The 24043-nt window shown below is 35.2% G+C and overlaps 2 protein-coding genes across 3 annotated transcripts in view; both read right to left on the reverse strand.

Moving 5' to 3' along the window:
- Positions 1 to 1389, reverse strand: part of cpne9 (copine family member IX) — a 41960-nt gene extending 40571 nt beyond the window's left edge. Inside the window, exon 1 of the mRNA XM_079849933.1 lies at positions 828 to 1389. Coding sequence (XP_079706059.1) covers positions 828 to 904 — 77 coding nt within the window. The 5' untranslated portion in view covers positions 905 to 1389. The remainder of the gene's footprint in view (positions 1 to 827) is intronic.
- A 996-nt stretch (positions 1390 to 2385) lies between these two features.
- On the reverse strand, positions 2386 to 18165 carry cmtr1 (cap methyltransferase 1). Of its 2 annotated transcripts, XM_079848219.1 has the most exons (25): positions 18142 to 18161; positions 17849 to 17990; positions 16700 to 16832; positions 16452 to 16603; positions 16197 to 16355; positions 16004 to 16096; positions 15785 to 15856; positions 15570 to 15664; positions 15429 to 15501; positions 15145 to 15343; positions 13857 to 13975; positions 13671 to 13767; positions 12106 to 12238; positions 9269 to 9448; positions 9099 to 9155; positions 8930 to 8987; positions 8722 to 8790; positions 7789 to 7920; positions 7526 to 7651; positions 7284 to 7375; positions 6653 to 6721; positions 6340 to 6387; positions 6148 to 6260; positions 5942 to 6050; positions 2386 to 4630 (listed from the first exon to the last, which is right to left on the reverse strand). In XM_079848219.1, the coding sequence occupies exons 3-25, from the start codon at positions 16806 to 16808 to the stop codon at positions 4495 to 4497; spliced, it is 2490 nt and encodes an 829-aa protein (XP_079704345.1). In that variant the 5' UTR covers positions 16809 to 16832; positions 17849 to 17990; positions 18142 to 18161; the 3' UTR covers positions 2386 to 4494. The 2 variants fall into 2 exon arrangements, with proteins under 2 accessions (XP_079704345.1, XP_079704344.1); XM_079848218.1 differs by lacking the exon at positions 17849 to 17990 and having other exon boundaries at positions 17991 to 18165.
- Between the last annotated feature and the right edge of the window lie 5878 nt (positions 18166 to 24043).

Raw genomic sequence — 24043 nt, forward strand, 5'->3', positions numbered from 1 at the left:
AGTAAATGGTCGAACGCACCTACGATGCCCAAAAAATGCTGTCTAGGCAGGGAACTCATTAGATTTTGAGACACAAACTGCAAGTCATGAATGCTAATAGACAACATCATAGAAGATACGAGATTCCCCCAGAACCCTTACAAAAAAGTACTGTGGTAATAATACCATGATACTGTGATGCTGTCAAAAAACAATGTAGCCAAAAATGATAGATGGACCAAATGTAAAAGTTAATGACCTGAGAAAAAAAAAATTACTGACCACTATTCTGAATAGCCTATTATGAAGACTTATTCCACAGATTTGTTATGCAAAAAGTACCAAAAAGTACTATTTTTTTCTTTCTTTCTTCTGAACATGGTACTGCCGTGTTTTTGGACATGTATGTAGGCTACCACGATATTACCATCTAATAATACCATCACTGACTGTACCACTGTACTGCCACAGCACTGTTTTGTAAGGATATGGTTGTCGGTGCCCCAAATACCATGGTTCTTCTGACCATATTCATGTACCATGGTATTTATAGCCTACGCAACTCTACTTCGCCCCAAGCAAGAGTGATGCTTGTCTCATAGATGCACAGACTGCCCAACATTTTTCCAATTGTTAATTTTTTGTTGACTCGTTAATCGACTGTATTTGTATTAAGACGCTTCGTTTAAAGGCACCTTCTAAATGACTACATAACTCAATAGTTTATATTTTTCCCAATTAACAAAAATATATTGGGAAGAAAGCCAGAAGATAAAAGACACGATGCTTTTAAGACTTAACCTAATCATTGAATTGTGAACATTAACAATAACCATTTTCGCTCTTACCTGCACGAGACGCTGATTTCAATTTTGGTGGCAGGTACGCTGCTGTTTAACGGATCAAACTCCCCGATCGATGCCATTGCAGCTCCTCGGGAGTTTGAGATAAGTCTTCAAATGCCTCCAAAATCTGGGTCTCACTCGTCTCTGGCGTCACACGTGTAATATAACCCACCAAACTGTCGCAGAAATGTGTCTTTCCTTACAATTTGGACAGAGCGAACATCATCGGTCCGTCTGAGTCTGACCCCCTCGCGCACCTGAGGAGAACGCGCGCGCTTGATCGGCAGGTAGAGTCTGACTGGACCTCCTCTCGTCCTTCCTCCGCGCGGACACTCCGACTCCGCTTTGAAAACTTAAATTGAAAACATCAATTTTTAATAGTACAGAAGCCATTCAATATTTAAGAGATGTGGTGTCAGATATGGATCTGAAACCTTTGGGGACGTTTAATCTATTGATGTGTGGAAACGATTTTCAAACATCCAGTTTCCAAAACGCCCACGGCTTTTAAAATCCGGTTGATCCGTGGTAAACGTCGATGTTGCGCAGTATAAATAGCAAAATACTCAAGTATTTCCCATCACAATCCAACAAAAAACGAGTTATGAATCTGCTGATAAATCGGAAAGCATAAAATAATGCCTTTATCTCGAAATCTAGTGAGCTGCCTACACAAAATAGCGTGTTTGGCCATCTGATGTTCGATTTAATCGTCTTAAAGCATCTTTATGATGCTCAAAATAGCTGATATAGGCTACTAACAAAAGAGTAGCAAAAATATTCTTTAAGGTACCATAGTATTATGGTACACGAAAATGGTAATCATTCACTGTACAAATTAAACACCTTTGTATTCAAAATCTAGTGAACTGCCATAAAGAGCATTTTTGGGCATCAAATGTTCGATATAAACGTCTGAACGCACCTCTAAAGTGCTACAATAACAAAAAAGGTACTGTTCATACTATTTTACACTAAAATAGTAACTATACACTTTATCAAAACTATATTAAATCACTTTTTTGTAAGCAGAATTGTATATTAATAAATTGAATAGGCTATTGTTTTGGTGATAAATCAGAAACCACAACTGTTCTGTCTTAAAATCTAGTGAACTGCCTATCTAGACAGCAATTTTTTGCATCATATGCTCGGATGTGAGCGGAAGTTACCCAAAAATGCTGCCTAAACTTTTTTTAAATTAAATTAAATTAAATAAACAATGGAATGACAAATTGAAAATTAGGTAATCTTTCAATAGACGATATTACCATATGCAATCATTACCATGCCAGCTACAGTACTTTTTTGTTAGGAAAAATTTACTTAACATAAAGCCATTCAAAGGTGAGATTCAAAAGAGCCATGGTATTTTTTTTATTTTTTTTCTGTCCTTTCTTTTGTAATTGAATCCCCTTTGGTCAATTTGATTTGAGTTTCCAGCCACCTTCGAAGTGACCAGACTTTTAACCTAAATTTTAATAAAACTCTGGTGCCCTGCGGGAAGATAGAATACTGTTATATCTTCTGGACGCTTTCCCTAACGGCTAGTGATGGGCAGTATTGCTGCGGCGCTCCTCAATTGCTTTCGGGAGATGGCACATTGAACCTCTTGGCCAAGAAAGAAAGTGAAAGAGAGAGTGTGAATGGGGAGAGAGGGAGAGGAGGGCAGAGTTTGCATACGTTCCCATCTGGTTACCCAGCCAGCAAGCGAGCACTCAGATGAGAGGAACCTCTCTAATGGAACCCATCTACAGGGAAATTTAATTGTCCTTTGAGGTGAATCTCTGCTTAGCTTTCCAGTCACAAACTCAAAGCAAGAGATGGATAGGAAAACAGGGTGTGGGAGACTCTCATTACACCTGCATACAAAAGACCGCCTGTGTCCCGCCGTCCTTGAGATGCCAGAAACCTACAGCTCTGGAGAAGAAATAAGAATCCACAGCAAGCTGCACAATATGCTCATTAGTGATGTGTCAGTCACAGTGACAGTTTATGTATTGTTGTTCTAGAGGAGCAAAATACAGATATAAAATCATATTGAATATAAGACATGACAAAATAAATTAGACCTGCCATAAGGATGTTCCATCATTCCCTCCTCCTACATCGCTGTCCTGAATCCTGAAACCTAGGGTTCAGAATTTGAATAAACTCCTAAGCCTGAAGTATTGAACTTCGTCATGTAAATACAATCAGACAAGTGGCTGGTAAAACCAGCAAAAAAAAAAAAAAAAAATCCCATGGAATTACATTAAATGAGGGAAATACCTAGAGACCGGAATATCAGCTACCAACCACCCAATACACCATAACAACCAAAAAGCAATGCATTTAGAAAAGCAATACACCATTATAACACCTAATATAGCTACACCATTCTGAAGGTGACTTTTGCAAGAGCAACACTCACTTTTCCTTCAGAAAAATCTAGTTCTCTTCTGGCGTTTGTAGGTTTTCATTGTTCAAACACTTCATTTAGATGGTCTGTTCTTCCAGATTGTGTGGATTCTCAATGCAAGCAGAAACAAATGGAGCGTCTTATCAGCAGAGGACGCAGCTCCAAATCTTCTGTCACAGATTCCTTTTCATACAATGCAGTATGAAATCAAATTTCATGTTCTTCTTGGTCTTTTTTCGCAAACAAGCACGAACTATATCTTCTAATATTTACTAAAGTGGCACACATTCACATTAGTGGAAAAGCAAAGGGAATTGTAAACGAGCAAAAAAAAAAAAAGTTTTTCTAAATAACAAGGTTCATGCACACACATTCAAGTTGGCATGAAATTGAAATTCACCTAATCTATTTCCTAAATGCATGTTGTAGATCTTATTGTGAACAATTCATATGTGCATGTTTAATTTAAAAACAGTAAGTTGACAAAATATAGACTCAAATTATTTAATCAACTACTGTGATTATATTTCACATTCATCTGCCTAGTCTTTAGTGTAAAACCCACATCTCAAAATCCAGTGAAAAGAAACTAGTCTCCGCCCTTCATTTTAATCTTCGATAAGCCCTTACACTCTGCTGTACATCACAATACAGAAGAAAAATGTTCCGTTTCATTGCGTCTCACCCAAGCGAGACGAATAATCAAGCGGCCCAATGGTACTTAAGGAATACAATTCCTCAGTGGTTTAATGTATTTATGATCACAAACAGACTTAAAATTGAAATGCTTTTCCAAAACCACCATGGTAAGTAATAGCCAGTCGAATCTTTTTAAACATTAAATCAAAAATAGGAAAACAAGGCAACAGTCCAACACATGCACACATAGAGCGAATGCAAGCTTTCATGCTGGTTTACATGGTTATCTTCTGGTTTGAAATTATGCAATAGAATCTGGAGCTAAGCATCTGACCGATTAGTGGAGGAATAATTCATGGGAGGAAGCAGGTTTTGAAGTTTGGGAGAAAAACATGTGGACAAGGAAAAAGCGTCTAAGTTTCTCCTCTAAAGATAATGGACACACACAGATACACACCACTGAGCACCAAGACGCCCTGTCTAGCTCAAAAGGCTGTTTTTGAGAGAGCCTTGAAGTGTGAAGAAACTGAGTTTGAAGGTTTCTCAGTGAAAGCTACAGTGCCCCCTGGTGGCGAGGAGAATGTACAGCCTATGCTATGTCCCTTAGTGACTGTGACATGTATGTGTTTTTTATTGTTGACAGTGCTGATGGATAAAGGAGAGAACGTCGTCTTTAGACAGTTTGTCGGGGTTGATCCGCGTCTGGGAGTCGTGAACTCTGACGCCTTCCTCCCAAGCCCAAAACAGCCGGTCTTTGTGACATGCACTGAAACAACAGAGAAACAAATGTAAAGTGACAGTAAAAACTTTGAAATTCTATTCCAAATAGAAAAGAATCCTGAAAAAAGTATCACAGTTTCCACAAAAATATTAAGCAATTGCTTTAACATAACAATAAGAAATGTTTTTTGAACAGCAAATCAGCATATTAGAATGATTTCACAATAATAATACTACGTGAACAGTATTTTTGATTAAATAAATGCAGCCTTGAACCTTCGCCATTAAAAAATTCAAAAAAATATTACCAATCCCAAACTAATTTTGAACAGTAGTGTATGTATTCAATTATACATTAATTATTTAATTATTAACATTAAATATTAAAGGAATGTTAAGCTCTACTGACTGCATCTGTGGTGCCAGAGACCTAACAGAGAATTTTGACAAGAAAAAACTGTTTGCAGTAATGCTCTTACAATAGAAACCGGAGTGGTGCAGGTACGAGGTCAGAAGCCAGAAGACTAATTCGCCGCTCATTTTTTCCTATTCGGTTTTATAATGGTTTTTTTTTTTGATTTGTGTGTAAAATAAAGCCTGTGGTAAACCTAACTTGACTATACTTAGATGTTTTGTACAAAGTAATTTACACACCCATTGGGAAAACTCAAATTTTGAAGCAGTTATGTTTTGAAAATGTAGGTTTCTAATAAGTAACTAGGTAAGACAGCTTGGGGTGTGAGTGTTTGCAGTTAATGTTGTAGAAAGTTATGTTTACCACAGGCTTTATTTTACTCATAAATTGAAAAACCCCAAAGGAAAATCTTGAAGAAACTAGCAGCAAATTATTTTTCCAGGTTCTGACGTCATACCTGCACCACTCTATTGGGCAAGATTTTGCATGAGACTAGCGTGACAAAATCATTAACCGAACTTGTTATAAGTTAAACTCAATTTCAAAACTGTCATGACCCTGTAAAAGCAGTTAAAGCAGTTGTCATGATGACAAATATAATACAAGCATTACATTGGTAAGATGTACCGATGTAAGTCCCACAGCTAAAATAACAACCCGAAACATTCCTTTGATAAAACTGCAGAGCAATAACCAACCAAACAGTATATGAGAAAAATGCAACACGAATAGAAAAGGCATTAAAAAGGATGTTGAGCGTTTAGAGGGAAGCTCTTTTGTTTGAAGGTCAGATGCTACAAAAAAACCCAGAAATATTTGTGCAACATCCTCATGAAAATTCAGACTGTGTAATGGAATTTTCCTGCTAAGGGCTTCAATCCAAAATCGGGTGCCAGTGTAATGCCAGTTAAGCAGGATTACTTCATACACTTTAATACTTACTGGAACGGTGCCACAGAACCAGGAGGCAGTGCATAAGTTGATTCTTTGGTCTGCTTGTTGTAGAAAAACTTTCTTTTAGAACTTTTGCTGAACGCCATGGTCCATGGATCTGTCAGAAAGAAAAAGAGAGAAAAAAATAATGACAAATTCATCTTTAACAAGGCACTCCACTAATATTATCCTGTTGCTCCATCCCTCTCTCTCACCATTAACAGTTTTGATGATGTAAAGGCCGCTGGGAAGGAAGTGACGGTCATCTCTGCCTGTGTATGAAAGTCTTGGCATCCCTCCTGAGCTCTTGGTTACCTTCATTTCCAACCTTAAGGGAAAAAAAGACAATGAGTGCATGTATATATATATAAAATCTACATGTATGTGATTGATGTGGTGGAACACACCTCACAAAGATCTTCTCCATCTCCTCTAACCTATAGACTTCCTTAACTCTAATAAATGAAAGAGAGAGAGAGAGAGAGAGAGAGAGAGAGAGAGAGAGAGAGAGAGAGAGGATGAATGAATGAGGCTGAAACAGCGAGCATCCTGATTTGCAATATCATCCTAAACATGAAAGATCCTGTCTAGGCTCTAGTAAAACACAGTAACTTCATTAATTTTACATACTGCACCCTCCGGTGTTCATAGGACTTCCTGGCCCCCAGGGTTGTCACTGACATGGCAATTAGAACAACCGCAAAGAGAAAGGAATATTACCGAATCGGGTTCATGTCTGGCCTGCTGGGTTTGGAGACAGCTTTCACAAATTTCTCGGCCATCTGGATTCTGCACCAAAAACAAGTTTATCAGTATAAACACAGATTATCAGTCAGGTTTGCATGTAGATCATAATAAACCCTAATCAACAGCAATCAAATCTGATTTGTGAAGTCAAAATGAGTGATCATGGACTACTGATATTGGGATGTCAATCATATCTCTAAAACAGCATTTTCTATAAAGCTGCTCTCAAATAATGTATTATGAAAAGCGCTATACAAAAAAACGAATTGAATATCTAGAGGGCAAGATAGCCAAATGGCAATATAATGCTAATAATATATTATAAGAATATAATAATTGAATGTTAGCAAGCAATACATACAAAAATTGCTGACATTAAATGAACATTTATTTGAAGTAATCCTGATTTATAGCAATGTTTTTAAATCAATACAGCACTGAACAGCAATACTGTTTACATATCAGGAACTATATCTTTTGATTGCGCTTTATAAACGTGCCTAATAAAATAACTTTTCAATGAAAATTTCCTTCATATTTTTATTTTGTAATAAGTGTAATGATTTCTACATGGAATAATTTAGGAATGGGTTCTGCAAAAGACCTCGGGTTGAAGTGCTGATCTCTGACGTCAGTGCCGTTGAGAACAAGAGCATCGAGTATGTGCACGGCATTGATCCTTCGCTGGGCTTTTCCCTGTAAGAACATATACAACAACTCAATATATATCGTTATTTTACTGGAATGACATAAGAGCTCCTTCCTCTTCCACTAATCATTTAAAGCTGTTATTCAACACTGTTCTCTCTACTCCCACTTATAATTATAGGGATTCTCTCTGTTCACCTCTCCCTTCAGCTCCTGAACGATCTCCACACTCAGTAATGTGTCTCTGGGCAGCTCCAGTTTGAAGTTCTCCAGCTTCTTCCAGCGTAACGGGGCTTTGCCGTCCCACGTGTAGATCTGAGATCTCTGCATACACAAACAGTGTAGGTTTTTCACCCTTTAAGCAATATATAGCGATGTATGACTAAACCACAATAGATATAGCTTATGTAACATATAAATATAGCTCATATAAATATCATATACAAAGATATATTCCTTACCCCAAGTCCCAGGAGAAAGAGTTGCTCTCCTCCTCCCACAATGCACCTGTAGTCCAGTACGTGCTGCAGTTTATCCAGATTTCCTGAGTTCAGTGCAGTTGGTCTAGAATTAAAACTGTCCATTTCTGACCCCTGAGATGAAAAGACAATAAGCAGAGAGAAACATTTACATTTTTTATTTATATAAAAAAATACTACTACATACAACTACAAAGTCCTCACGAGGACATATAAATTAATAACAAAAATTGCTTTAAATATTCAAAGCAATTCAAATAAATAAAAAATATTTGTGCATTACATATATGAACTGTATTTGGCTACAAAATCTTTCAATGACATTAAAAAAACAATATTTAAAAAAACAATTATTTGTGCAAAACATATATACAATGTTTTTAAAAATACTAGTAAATCTCACAATGACATAAAAATAAATAATGCTTAGAAAAAATTTTAACACAACAAGAAATGATATTTTGCACAAAGATAAAAAAATAAAAATTCAGTTAATGAATATTCTAGAAATGTTTAGAATTTTTTTTTAACTTACTAAATACATACTGAATTAGAATAATCTTACTACCAGCATAATTAACATCAGAATACTTAATCAATACCTTACAATTTAAACAATAATCGCATTACATTAAAGCAACTGGGAGGGGATGTGCTTAACTGTAAAACTAAAAATGCCACAATATGAAAACTCTTAAATGGTCCTAAAAAGACTTTCGTTTTTGTTATTTTTCTCTTTACAAAAATATAATTTCTTTATTTTTTTCCTTTTATTTTGGGGTGAACTATGACCCTGACATTATAGGTTGTGTGTGATTCAGCCACTTAGCGTTTCTTTTCTAGAACATCACATCCACAAGCACAGAGAATAGCTACATTCCCAGCTAACTCCTCAAAGCCCACACACACTCTTACCTTCATGAGCTCATAGAACTTTGCTTTCGGATCTGACGATGGATGAGTGACTCTGGCTTTATCGGGAACCTGCACAAAGATGAAGACGTTAAAGGTCACAATCATGCAAAACAGTTTGTTTGCTTGCAAAACAAAGCCCTTAACTAAACTTCAGTCAACTATGAAGTGTTAGGCGAGTGAGGTCAATCCATTCAGTGTTTGGACTCACCTCCCACAGTTTGAGACATTCTTTGCGGATGTCTGCTTGCTTGGTCTCAAACAGTGTCCTAGAGAGACACACAGCCTTGTAAGTAATGCATATACAGACGCAGACACAAATAAAAGACAGTTTGAAATGAATGCACTGAAACACACCAGAGGAAGAATGTGTGACTCACGTATCTCTGACGTACGCGTGGATCTTAGCCAGCGCTTTGATCTGTACCGCACAATGGCTGCAAGACAAGGGATCCGAGTTCAATAAACAAACCTAAGCACGAATGAATGCATCGAGGGAGCCAGAGACAAAGAGAGGGAAAAAAAGAGGGTCAGAAAGTGATGCTGATACCTTTCATTTGAGTTGATCATGAATTGGAAGAAGTCAGTGTCTCCTTTAATGATGTCCAGAGGGACGACTTCAGTAACGTCTCTGTCTGAGTCTCTGAATTGATTCAGTTTCAGGTTGATGGTGAACATGTATTCTCTGACAGCATCAGTGCCTGGCTTTAAACCCTTGCACACCACATACCTGCACGAGGAGAACATTAAAAAACAGTACTTTAGATCATTTTTTAATGTTAAAATCTTTCATCCCATCCTATCTTATTATGCAGAGACAACTGTAAGTACTACAGCTAAGCTAAATTATATAAACCAGCATTAAATAACTGCATTAACTATTGGCAAGATTTTAGAAAGGACACCTAGCCTTGTGCAATGATTAAACAGCTATTTGGCTATTAACCTATAGCCAGAAGGGCATATGTGACATGAGTGAAAAGGGAAACCTTTTTTATTTATAATAATATGCACAATGAGACCAGGAATGTGCATTAGGCACATAAATAGGGTCAATTTGGATTTTCTTTCAACACCTTTTTTCCATTTTAACAATGTCAAATGTATTATTTCATTCTATTCTGTATTCTATCTTTTATTATTTTATTATAACTTATTAACAAAAAAATTAAGAAAATTAAAATTAAAATTAATTAACGTTGCCGTTTTAAATGTTGATAATAATAATAATAATAATAATAATAATAACAACAACAACCATTATTGATAATTGAGCACCAATAATAATAATTGATCATTGAGCACCAAATCAGCATATTAGAATAATTTCTGAAAGATCCAGGATTCAACTTTGCATCACATGAATAATCACATGCATCACATGAATAATTTACATTTTCATATATATATGTGTGTATGTGTGTGTGTATATACATATATATATGTGTGTGTGTGTGTGTGTATATATATATATATATATATATATATATATATATATATATATATATTAGGGCTGTCAAACGATTAATCGCGATTAATTGCATCCAAAATAAAAGTTTGTTTTTACATAATACATGTGTGTGTACGGTGTATAATTATTTTCTATATATAAACACACACACATGCATGTATATATTTAAGAAATATTTGCATGTATATACTGTGTATATATATTTATATTATATATAAATATTTTATATATAAATAACACATTTTCTTAAATATATATATGCATGTGTGTGTATTTATATATAGAAAATAATTATACTTCATACACAAACATAAATTATGTAAACGCAAACTTTTATTTTGGATGCGATTAATCGCGATTAATCGTTTGACAGCCTTAATATATATATATATATATATATATATATATATATACAGTACAGGCCAAAAGTTTGGACACATTACTATTTTTAATGTTTTTGAAAGAAGTTTCTTCTGCTCATCAAGCCTGCATTTATTTGATCAAAAATACAGAAAAAAATGTAATATTGTGATATATTATTACAATTTAAAATAATTGGTTTTCAATTTATTATACTTTAAATTATAATTTATTTCGGTGATGCAAAGCTGAATTTTCAGGATCATTACTCCAGTCTTCAGTGTCACATGTGACATCCAGTCAATCACATGATCCTTTAGAAATAATTCTAATATTCTGATTTATTATGAGTGTTGGAAACAGTTCTGCTGCCTAATATATTTGATGAATAAAAGGTTAAAAAGAACTGCATTTATTCAAAATAAAAAAAAATTTTTTTTTAATATAAATCTTCTTTATTATCACTTTTTATCAATTTAACACATCCTTGCTGAATAAAATTATTGATTTAAAAAAAAATAAAGAAAAAAATTACTGACCCCAAATTACTGACCAGTAGTGTATATTGTTGTTATAAAAGATTTCTATCTTGAAAACATTTGCTTCTTTTTTTTTCTTTTCTTTTTTCTTTTTCTTTTTTTTTATTCATCAAAGTATCCTAAAAAAGTATCACAGGTTATGAAAAAATATTAAGCAGCAGAACTGTTTCCAACTTTGATAATAATCATCATATTAGAATGATTTCTAAAGGATCATTTGATAGACTGGAGTAATGATCCTGAAAATTCAGCTTTGCATCACCGAAATAAATGATAATTTAAAGTATAATAAATTGAAAACCAATTATTTTAAATTGTAATAATATATCACAATATTACATTTTTTTCTGTATTTTTGATCAAATAAATGCAGGCTTGATGAGCAGAAGAAACTTCTTTCAAAAACATTAAAAATAGTAATGTGTCCAAACTTTTGGCCTGTACTGTATATATATATATATATATATATATATATATATATATATCTTTTTTGTTTTTTCAAAACAGTCACTTTAAATTGTAAAAATATTTCAAAATATTAGTGTTTTTGATCACATAAATACAGCCTTGGTGAGCATAAGAGATACATTAAGGCTTGAATTCACAGACAGGGCATAGATTTAGTCAGGATTAGGCCTTAGTTCAATTAGGACATTTAAGAAGCTTTTATAAACGTGCCTTGGTGTTCATCTAGAGACAAAACGATGGCACTGACATATTTTAAGATTTAACTTTCACTTAAAACAAATCAAACATGCATTTTAGTCTGGGACTAGGCTTAAGCCTTGTCTGTGAAACTGGGGGTAAAAAAAATAAAAAATCTTAATTACCAGTAGTGTAAAAATAAATAAAATGTAGCAGTAAAGTTTTGGCCAATTTCTGCAAGGGGGGAGAAAAACATATATTGATATGATGAACAGAGAGACCCAGGTATACAAGTTACAATACTGACTGGCGACAGCTCTTTCACATCCCCAAAGGTCTCTCTCTCACTCTTCCACAGTAAGTAACACACACCTCTCTGAATTGGCAGGTCGGCTGGTGACGGGTTTGAAGAGCGAGACCCTCTCAAAGCAGAGGTACAGCAGATAAATCAAGCCCACGCTGAACGGTGTGAACAGGTCAAACGTTTTACACACAAAATGGCCTCCTGTAAAACAAATAATTTCTGTTGAGATATAGTAGCAAAAAGTCAAGCTTTCAAATAATTACCATTAATCTACTTAAATGGTCCATATAATGGAAAACAACCAATCAAAGAGGTAATTAACATAGGCTGTTTTTGTTACTGTACCTTTAAGATTGTTTAAGTGAAAGGGTAAGAGAAACAAAATGTAAAACTAAATTACAAATGTTGAAGTGCACAAAATCTTAAAATTATAAAAGAATTTTAAAGTTTGTATCTTTAATGCTATGACTGTAAAAAGTATTCCCGTTGATTTGATACACCTAAAATTAGCTCTTTTCTCAGTCACATAATTACCTTCCTAATTACAGGATTTCAGAATAAATACACTTGTGTCTGGGCGCATCCCCAGATAAATCCAAACAGATCTGAGACAAGGCTGTATAATAAAATCAAAGCTAGAACAAGAGTCATTAAATAATCTTCAAAGCCTAGAAAAAGACATTATTAAAGGGATGGGATTATTTAGAACTGCTGTTAAAGAACTGGCTGTCCTCCAAAACTGAATTTCTGGGACTGAAGAAAACCATGAGTCCTTTGGTAATCCAAAAGAAGACACAGTGCTCCATGACACAGATGACTGTTGATGTCGAACATCCCTAGTGAAAAGTGATCAGGCTTTAATGATACTTTTCTACTCAAGGGGCATGAAGACTCATGAGAGAGGAAGAAAAAATAGATTGAGCGAAACAAAAAACATCCTTGAGAAAAACAAGGATTTCACAAGAGCACTTTAATCATCTTCCATTAGGAAAATGGCCCAGATCATACACCAAAGGCCCAAAAAAAACAGTGGCGCCATTCAAGCATCTATGAAATAAAACTTTTAATCTTGAATGGTAACAATCCCATTTGAATTACCCTTTAACATTCGCATTCAAAACGGCAACAACAATCAAATAGTGAATTTGCAAAGAGAGAGTTCACAGTTAGTGTGTGTGCTTGAACTGAATGGGATGGAGCAAAAGGATGCAAAATAATGGCAAACTTAGTAAAGTATTTCTATTGTGTTGCAACAAGCATACAGCGCAAATGATGCAATCCGAATAACAAAATTACTCCTATGAGCTGGTTATTTTACTGAATTGTTCAAAAAGACTCACAAACTCTTCAAATCAGTAACTTTAAAGAGTTACTGATTAAAAAGTGTTCACCCCCAACCCCTTACAATATTATTATTTTTTAATTATTATTATTAGAAATAATATCGTAAGGGGTCGGGGGTGAACAATTTTTTTTTATTTGAATAATATTGCATTCAAATAATTTATTAAATGTTGCATTTTCTTTGTGCTAATCATTGCAAAATGTATCACAAAAAAAAAAATGTCCAAGGGAGTGAATACTTTTATAGGCGCTTTATTTCTATGCATATAACCAAAACCACACACAATACCTGGTCTGACGACAGACATGGCAGTGAGGAACTGACATAGAAGGAGCTGTTTGCTCAGAATCTCCTGAATGTTCTCTTGGCCCTCCACAGAAAAACCCTGATGAACAACACACCATCAGAATATATCGACCAATCACACAACAACAACATTTACCTTTAAACCAACTACAGAAGAGAATGGCTTACCCCATCTGCCATTAAGAAGTGCAGGCCCCGCCCCTCAGTGCTGTCTAGGACAAAGTTACGAAACGCACTGATGTTCTCCGGCCGTGTGATGTCACCATCGCCATCAATCCCACCCTCACCTGTAATGAGACGTTCAAAATAAATTCTTAACAATTTAATTTCTATCACTAGATTAAACATTTAGGTATTACATTAAAGTGCCCCTATTATGCTTTTTTCAGATATTCCCTTTCATGCAATGTGTAATAAAGCTGTTTGTGAATGTAAAACCTTGCAAAGTTAAAAAAAAAAAACAAAGTGCACAAGTTATTGTCTCCTAAAAGAAAGAACGATTCTGAACTGCCTGAAACAAGTCGTCAGTAATTACAGTCTTACTTCCTGCACGAACCTACATAGGTTTGTAACAAATCTGCATATTGCCCACCTATGGTTTTCATTGGTCTACTTTTATCCTCAAACACTGTAGTTGTAGCTGAGAGTGGAATATGCTGTTTTCTGCGCTGCGAAAGCAAATCCACTTTGGTGCACACCCAGAGGATGAGTCGTCGGGCTTGAATTGATACGGTAAAACTGAAGCCATCATCACTGTTCGTATCACTGTGTGTACAAGTGCTGAGAAAGCCTCTGTAGCTGAAATTCAGATATGGTAATGGATATTTAGTTTCCTAAACGTGTTGTGAGCGGTAGACCAATCACAACAGAATGGGCCGTCTGACCAATCAGAGTAGATTAGACCAATCAAAACAGACTGGGCCATCTAACCAATCAGAGCAGCGTCTGGTCTCAGTCAGTTATTACATTGCAGCGTCAACTCTTTTCTCACAGTGTCTGAAATTGTTGGACAAAGCATTCAGACTCTCTTAAAGGGATAGTTCACCAAAAAAGAAAATTCTGTCATTAATTACTCACCTTCAAGTCGTTCCAAACCCGTAAGAATGACCTAATTTACCACATTATTTACAAAACATTAATATCCAACGCACGATCACGCAACAACGTCCGCTCTCATGTCAGGACAACACGCATGTGTTGTAGTGCTCTTATGAATGCACATTAAAGATAAAAATTGAATTCAAAAGGGTGTTCTTCCTTTTTCACATGACTGTATATTATGAGAAAATTCCCATGGATGCATGTAAACCTATTGTAGGAGACCTTCAGATAAAATTAAGAACTTTTAAAATAGCATAATAGGGGCACATTAATATTTTATATTAATATTTAGCTATACTGTAAAAACGTTGGATTCTTGTTTCAGTTTTTTGTTTTTAAAACTCAGGCAGCATACCGTAATAGGCCTCAAAGAGCTCGCTGGGAGCAGCATAGAAATCTTCCAGTTTGAAATCGTTGGATCCTTTAAGCGTCATCCCAAAACCTTTCGCATGCCAGCCCCTCCGCCACAACACATACTCTGAGAATCCTCCCGGACCCGCGCACACATCTCCAAAATACAGCAACTCACCCTCCTTATCACGAGTCAAAGGCTTCTACACACAGACATTCAATTCAGAAATGAAATTACAGAACATATTTCAGTCCCTGATGCCATAGATTGTGTAACTGTGGTCTCACCCCTTGAGAATCCTTTGGGTTAGTGAACATATAGTCAAAAACGTGATCCATGTTTGCCATCTTCATAGCAGCTCTGAGGAGAAAACAGAAATTTAGAAAAGATATGCTTCTGCTGTGTATGCATGTGGAGACACAACCCACCTGTTGAGAAAGAAAGCCCCTCGGATAGTTTCATAAGGGTTCGATCGAGTACGCGCTCGCCTCATCTCCTCACCCTCCAAGTCATCAAACACAGACTGAAAAGAATTACAAAAAAAAAAGACGTGTTACATTATTACAAGACAGAGCACAATGCATGTCAAAGAAATCATCTCAAAACATCACTAATAACCATAAGAAATGTTTGAAACACTCACTTTGCAGCGGAGAAGGAGATGCAGCAGATTCTCTGAGCAAAATTCCGTTTCATTGTCAATTTTTAATTTTCTCTAAGAAAATAAGCATAGGTAAAGGTATGCGTATAAACATGAGAAGCTGAAAAATAATATGAAATGAGGTTTTTAACATTAAATTATGTAAACTAATTTTGATTAAACTAATCATTTCAGTTCATCAGGTAATATGTGCAGCAATACCGGTCCAAAAGCCATCCAATCCCTCAGCTCATCTGCATCTGGGATCTCTGGAGAACCTTCTGGAAACCACGAGACGACTTCTATAGCACTTGGCTGAGAGAAAAGATGTGAAATGAGGGAGAAATAATGGTCCTGTACTGATAAAGTCTGTGTCTCTGTTCTTATAAGAAACATTTTGGCAATGATGCCGTACCTCTGGCTCATCTTCCCAGTCTACATTGAGGTCGCCCTGGAAGCCCTTCAGGGTCAGACCCAAACCCCGCCTCCCACGCTGGGTCGATGCTTCTACGATCTCTTTCCGTCCTTGACCATACTTTCCCAAACCCTCACCTTCTCTGAAACCCATTTTGGCCTGAAGGGAAAAGAGGAAGACACCATTTTTAATGTGTTAATATGCGTTTAACAGGCTGACAAGATGGTTAAAAATGACAGGAGGTGCTGATTTTACCATGAGTTTCTGAGAGACTGTGTTGTACATAGAAAAGTTGTTAGAGGGATCGTAAGAGGCATCGCTGCCCTCAGCATTCTGGGAATCACCAGGTCTGGAGAAACTGGGCTTGTGATCCTCAACATCACTGAGAGACTCACTCTGACTCGAGTCTGGGAGACAAACATAAATAAACATGCTTACATGAACTTACACTATAACCAAAAGTTACAACAGCTATAAGTGCCGGAAGGAAGCTCCTCTCTAACCCTGACTGGTGGTTCTTTGAGAAGACTCCTCATCTTCATCAGAGGAGTCCTCACGGAGAGTCTTCCTCTTCTTCAGAGGCTCATCTGATGCTGGTGCCCCCCTCTTCATCTTAAATTCAGGAGGTCTAAGAACCTGCATTCATTCAAAAACATGACAGCACAACATAAAAACCAAAACCAAAGATACATAACGAGGCACTTTTTTTTACTCAACAATCATCAAGATTTTAGGTTAAAAAATAAAATCATGTATAAAAGAAAGTGGTTTTTTTTTTAAAGTGTTGATGTTTTTTACCATTTAAAATGACCTTTTGCCTTCCCTAGTTTATTTTCAAGGAATATATATCACCAAATATCCCCATTTGATTAACGGTTGATTAACCCAACCAAACAGTTGATATGGGAAAAAAATACTATGGAAGTCAATGGGCCCCATAATCTGTCTGGTTACTAACATTCTTCAAAATATCTTATTTTGTTTTCAGCAGAAGAAAGAAACTCAGACCAGTTTGGAACGACATGAGGGTGAGTAAATGATGACAGAATTTTCATTTTTGGGTGAATTATCCCTTTAATTCAGAAAATACTGTCAACGGACAGAAAAAACAATATATGTTCACCATGTTTTTAGGAATAAAATGTTATATAAATCAGGTGAATTAAATATGAACAAACCCGTCATGTAAAAACAAGAATATAGAAATCAGACAGGGGTATAAATAAAACTGGAAAGTTTGGTTTAAGTTCTACTGAAGTGGAGTGAATGAGAACAAAACTCATTTTTAGAAAGCAGCCTTTAAAGATATGTACTGTAATAGAGATAAAGTGTAATAAAATAAACACTTAAATGTGTATTTTGAATATATCACTAGGCTATATTCTTCATAATATATACATTTCCTAAAACATTTCGATTTTGATACTCAAGGAAAAACTACAGGTGCTATTAAAACGATGTAACACAAACCAGGCGCCAAGCAAGAATTGTATCATATATTACTTTACTTCCATTATATATACATTAAGCTAAACTTCATTTTCAGCTGCTCAATAACTCAAAACAGCCTCGTTTGTATTTAACGTTATCGGTTTAAAATGCCATAATGAAAATCATCAAACTAAGGTTTTCTCGTCCTTGCTATCACATACCTGTAAATATTAGGATTTATTGGGGATTGTACGATGTAAATGCTCTTGTAAACATCAGTGTGACATAAAAACAAAGTGAAAACACTCAGCTTTTTAGGTTTCGATTTCACAAGAAATGATGCTGCGACACTCGTAAACATACCTAAAAGGAAATATGCAGCTATAATCCAGAGTCACCTCCGAAATGTAAACTCATATTTGTATCCAATCTGTAAAATTTCTTGACAATTTCTGCTTTATGTTCTATTTCAAATGTCAACTCTGGCCCGCGTTCCACTTTCAGTGGGTCTTACCGTGTTGATGTCGCATGATAATTACGTCACAAATATGGTCAAACAACAAATGCCTGAAAGATAGCTGACTCAAACTTCCAATGGCGAAATGGTTCATGAATATTAATAAGACTATGCAGTTGTCGCTTGATAACCTTCGAACAACGTAGCGTAGGCTTGGCTATACAGTCGTGGTCAAAAGTTTACATAGCCTACACCTTGCAGAATCTTCAAAATGTAAATTATTAAAAAAGGTTTAAACATTCCCTGATGCTCCCACGATGCATTAAGAGCCATTCAAACTTTTTTAAATTTGAAGATCAAGGTAAATTGGATTATTTTGTCTTCCATGAAACATGTAAGAATCTTCTGTTGCTTCCGAAGTGCAGTTGCCTACTAAATGGAAAAAAATATGATATTTAAATAAAATAAGAAAAAGTTTAAAAGTGTTCACCCGCCCCAGGGTGTCTTAATGCATCATGTTTCCTTCTGGAGCATCAGATTAGTGAATGTTTGAACCTTTTTTAATAGTTAGTTTGAGTCCCTCAGTTGTCCTAAGTGTAAAAAAAAAAAAAAAAAAAGGATATCAAAAAAGGATCTCAAAATCATACAGTCACTGCTGGAGAGTGTTCAATTATGCAAAGGATGTTGGAAACCTGAAGATTCTGCAGGACCTGAAGGATTTTTCTGAAGAACATTGGGGAGTTTAACTGCTCAGGACAAACAAGAACAACCATCACAAAACAAAAAACAGTTGTGTATCATCCAGGTAACGACACACAGTATTAAGAATCAAGGGGGTGTAAACTTTTGAACGGGGTAATTTTTATAAATTCAGCTATTTTTGTCTTGTGGGCTATATATTAACATCTTTTATGTACAATATCTTATTCAGGACAGTAGGCCTACTAAATAAAAAGTAACTTGCATTTTGTATGATTCCTCTTATTTTGTTAACCCTCATGTGGTGTTCATGTCATTTTTGACTGGAGAAGATTTTCTTTTTCCTGAAAATACTAGTTAATGTTATCGCATTGAACTGAAACTTAGTGACTTTGTTCACAGAGACTATAACAACTTGTCCAATTTTTTTTTTTTTTTTTTTTTAACTTTTTTTGTGTTGTTTTTTTCACCTTGTTACACCTATGGTGTTCGCGGTCAAAAATGACAGGCCTACACAAAATAGCTTATAAATCCCTCGTTATGCTATATTATCCCCAAAAATTGGATTCAATCTTTTTATCAACTTGTTTTCTTTCAATTAGGACTGGTTTTGTATTCAATTTTCAAACAATTTAATTGTAGGAGTCATTTATCCGAGCTTATGCACCTCAGTTTTTGAGTGAAAAAAGCATTATTTGTTAATAATTTTGGCAATATTGAGAAAAATATGCAAATAAAATTGCACTGTTTATCACACTAGTCTACTTTAATGTTTAACCAGGACATTTCTTGCTTTTATTTTGTACAAAATGACACAGAGTCACACTTGTGGTGTTCCCGGTCAAAAATGACGAGCCTACACAAAATAGCTTATAAATCACTTGTTATGCTATATTATCACCCAATATTGGATTCAATCTTTTTGTCAACTTGTTCTCTTTCAATTAGGACTGGTTTTATATTTATATTTGCATCTGATTAATCGTAGGCCTCATTTATTTGAGAGTAGGCATCTAATTTTTTTAGTAAAAAAAACATTATTTTTGAATAATTTTGGAAATTTTAAATAAAATCTGAAGAAAATTGGCACTGTTGATCACACTAGTCTACTTTAATTTTTCACCAGGAATTTTGTTTTGAAAAACTTTTATTTTGTACAATATGGCACAGAGTTACACTTGTGGTGTTCCACTGGGCCATTGAAAGTGAATGGGAGAGACCAATGCATCCAATGAATGGAACAACACAAAATATGTATCATTTTAAAGCTTAGAATCTCAGCTTTTTAATGCATCTAATCACTTTGATCAACTCCTAACGACTGCTGAGTTATCACTCTAAAACTGAGTGTACCCCCTGCAAGCGCCACCTAGCTGCGAAATAAATAATCATAATATTTTTCAAAACTATTACCTTGATCAACTTAAAATAGGTGTCATTTGAAAGCTTAGAGTCTGAAATTTACAATGAATGTAGCCAATTTGATAAACTCCTAAGTAGTGCCGAGTTATTTGCTGATAATTAGAAGAAAAAAAATCATAATTTATAAACTACTTTTTTGTATTACATTCAGCAATATGTCAAATACATCATACAGCTCAGATAGTCCTGTGTCATATGTCATTTGAAAGGTCACAATGAGTAGAATACAACAAGCATAATTGTTTCAGGCTTTTTACTAAACTTGAGCGAGGTTTTTCTAAAATAAGCCCTTCAAGAGACCCATGTGTAAACCATGTATGGATTCTGAATTTTAGACACATTTCCGCTCGTAACTTCATGAAACATGCTCCGATTGTGGAAAATGACACATCATTATTTACAGCAGATGCTTACAATTAAAATGATCATTTAACATAAACACAATTAACATAATCCATCACTCATAACTAAAGATATTCCTCATGGAGTTCTAACACAAAAAAATACCACACACGCACAGACTCACGTAGCCAACCAAGGTAGCTTAGACTTGGCCTTTTTACTCGTATCTTCATGAAACATACATCGATCATGAAATATCATAGTGGCATATCGGTATTTACAGCAGGAGCTCACGATTAAAAAGAGCCCAAACTCAATATATTCCATCAATCAGATCTAAAGATATTCCTCATGGCGTTCTAACACAGAAAATACCACAGACACATCTAGCCAAGTATATACTCATGAAGCACTCACGTTTGGTTTTCGCTCATAACTTCACGAAGCATGCACAGATCGTAGAAAACTGTACATCATTATTTTCAGCGGACTATCATGATTAAAAACAGCCCAAACTCAGCATAATCCATCACTCAGATCTAAAGATATTCCTAATGGAGTTGTAACACACAAACCCCAACAGGCGCACACAGAGCCTTGAATATAGATGTAGCCTAGCACTTATGTCGCGTTTTAACTCATAACTCAATGAAGCATGCAGAAATTGTGGAAAATGGCACATCATTATATACATGAGATTGTTAAGATTAAAAAGAGCCCAAACTCACCATAATCCATCACTCAGATCTAAAGATATTCCTCATGGACTTCTAACACATGTCTCTCCCATTCACTTTCAATGGCCAACTGAAACAATGGCCCTCAATGGCCCAGTGGAACACCACAAGAGTAACTCTGTGCCATTTTGTACAAAATAAAAGTTTTTCAAAACAAAATTCCTTGTGAAACATTAAAGTAGACTAGTGTGATCAACAGTGCCAATTTTCTTCAGATTTTATTTAATTTTTCCAAAATTATTCAAAAATGTTTTGTTTTTTACTCAAAAAATTAGATGCCTACTATCAAATAAATGAGGCCTATGAATAATCAGATGCAAATATAAATATAAAACCAGTCCTAATTGAAAGAGAACAAGTGGACAAAAAGATTGAATCCAAGATTGGGTGAAAATATGGTATAATGAGTGATTTATAAGCTATTTTTTATAGGCCGGTCATTTTTGACCGGGAACACCACAAGTGTGACTATGTGCCATATTTTTTACAAAACAAAAGTTTCAAAACAAAATTCCTGGTGAAATATTAGAGTAGACTAGTGTGATCAACAGTAGCCATTTTTTTCATATTTCTTTTTTCATATTTCCAAATTTACTCATACATTATTTGTTTTTTACTCAAAAAATGAGATGCCTACTCTCAGATAAATGAGGCCCATGATTAATCAGATGCAAACAGAAATATAAAACCAGTCCTAATTGAAAGAGAACAAGTTGACAAAAAGATTGAATCCAAGATTGGGTGAAAATATGGTATAATGAGTGATTTATAAGCTATTTTTTATAGGCCGGTCATTTTTGACCGGGAACACCACAAGTGTGACTATGTGCCATATTTTTTACAAAACAAAAGTTTCAAAACAAAATTCCTGGTGAAACATTAGAGTAGACTAGTGTGATCAACAATACCAATTTTCTTCAGATTTTATTTAATATTTCCAAAATTATTCAAAAATTAAAAAAAAATTACTCAAAAAATGAAATGCCTACTCTCAAATAAATGAGGCCTATGATTATTCAGATGCAAATCAAAATATAAAACCAGTCCTAATTGAAAGAGAACATGTTGACAAAAAGATTGAATCCAAGATTGGGTGAAAATATGGTATAATGAGTGATTTATAAGCTTTTTTTTATGGGCCTGTCATTTTTGACCGGGAACACCACAGGTGTTATAGGGTTTTGAACACCACATGAGGGTTAAAGCAGATTCTGCAAAGTGTATGTAAACTTTTGAGCATGACTGTATATCTTATATATTCTTCCTCCTGTTCCTCTCTTCAGTGGTCCAGCAGCAGGTCAGGTTTTATGACGTCCCGAGCATTGTTTTCTAGTCCACAAGGCACAAACATCACTTAAGAGGTCACTTCTAAGCTGATCTGTTTGCAGTATCATGTTGCCTTTGCATAGTTCAAGGTCTGTTTAACCCTTATTATGGTGGGACATTATACCTGTCATTAAGGGCAGATCTGTCCTGAACTCATTAGTCGCATCAATTGTGCTGAAAGCAGCCGAAGCTTTAAACGAGCTGTTCGAGCGCTTTGTTCTTTATTTTCTTAAGAAGCTTTGATTACTGGGTCGCGTCATCCGTTACAACAAACAAGGAAACAATGAGATTGTGACCTAATCCAATGTTCTCCATCCTAAATGTCAATGAGGAAAGTACATTTGTTCCAGTTCTTTTTGAGTCGAGAACACCTGCAATCGCATCAGACCATTTCGCGAATTAATCGTGAATTAGTTAATGAACCGATTCAACAGATTCTTTAAAGACACCATGAAATCAAAATTGACTATTCTTTTTTTTTTTTTTTATGGAATATTGCATGATTTATCCTTGCACATCATTCTTTTTTTAACTCGTGTGCCATTGTAAACTTTAATAAAAATAACTTTGCCAACTGGTGTTAGGGCGGGACAACCTGTCACTCACATGAGAGCCAATATCAAACCACAATGGTCCAACGATCCAATCAATTCCCCATAGTCAAAATCAAGTCCCTCCCTACATTTATTCTTGTTTGGGAATCCGTTTTACTTTGAAATATGTCACAATAAGGGAAGAAAAGACTATCACAATTTCCGTTTCATGCTGTTTCACTTTAAAAGAATTGGCTCGCTCACAAATCGGACATCGCATCTCAGTCTGAGCAAGTCTCGATTTCTTTGGTTTGAACATGGAGCGATATGTTAATCAAATGTTGTAGAGTGAAAGTTTCCCAAAATGAAAATAATATGATAAAGTATAGATACTTGAAAAATGTATGCGACTCAACTCAAGTTTTATCAGAGCAAACAAACACACACCGTCCCTTCACAAAAAGATAGACAGGATTTTATGCAGACATGTGACCAGTTATATAAGGACACAAAGCTTTATAAGTCTGCAGGTGCCTGAAGAGCGGTGACAGATCCGTCTGGTGTGTGTGTGGACGACTGGAACTTGTTGGTTCTCTGACCAGAGAGAGTCCAAGAGCTGCTGCTGAGATGTTCTTCCGCATTCCTCTCCTGACACCTGGATACATTCGATACCTGCAGGTAAGTGTCTTGTTTCTCTAAAACAAACTAAAAAAGTTCTCCAAACAGTGGCTTATTTTCTTTATGTTTGAGGTCCTGGATGACTTTAAATGTAAACAGAATAATGTTCATTTCAAAACTAACCTTTTTAATATATATCCCAAACAGGGAATACATTTCTATCATTTTTTTCAGCATAGTAACATTAGTTCTAATAATTAAAAAAAAAAAATTAACCCTAGC

The sequence above is a fragment of the Squalius cephalus genome (assembly GCF_949319135.1).
Source record: "Squalius cephalus genome assembly, chromosome: 18".
Lineage (NCBI taxonomy): Eukaryota > Metazoa > Chordata > Actinopteri > Cypriniformes > Leuciscidae > Squalius > Squalius cephalus.

Coding starts and splice junctions, on each gene's coding strand:
- cmtr1 (XM_079848218.1), bottom strand. CDS start 16,808: ATGAAGAGGGGGGCACCAGCATCAGATGAGCCTCTGAAGAAGAGGAAG. Junction 9,449..12,105: donor CGACCTGCCAATTCAGAGAG/GTGTGTGTTACT, acceptor CTCCTCGTGCAG/GTATGTGGTGTGCAAGGGTT. Junction 6,388..6,652: donor CCAGACATGAACCCGATTCG/GTAATATTCCTT, acceptor TTCATTTATTAG/AGTTAAGGAAGTCTATAGGT.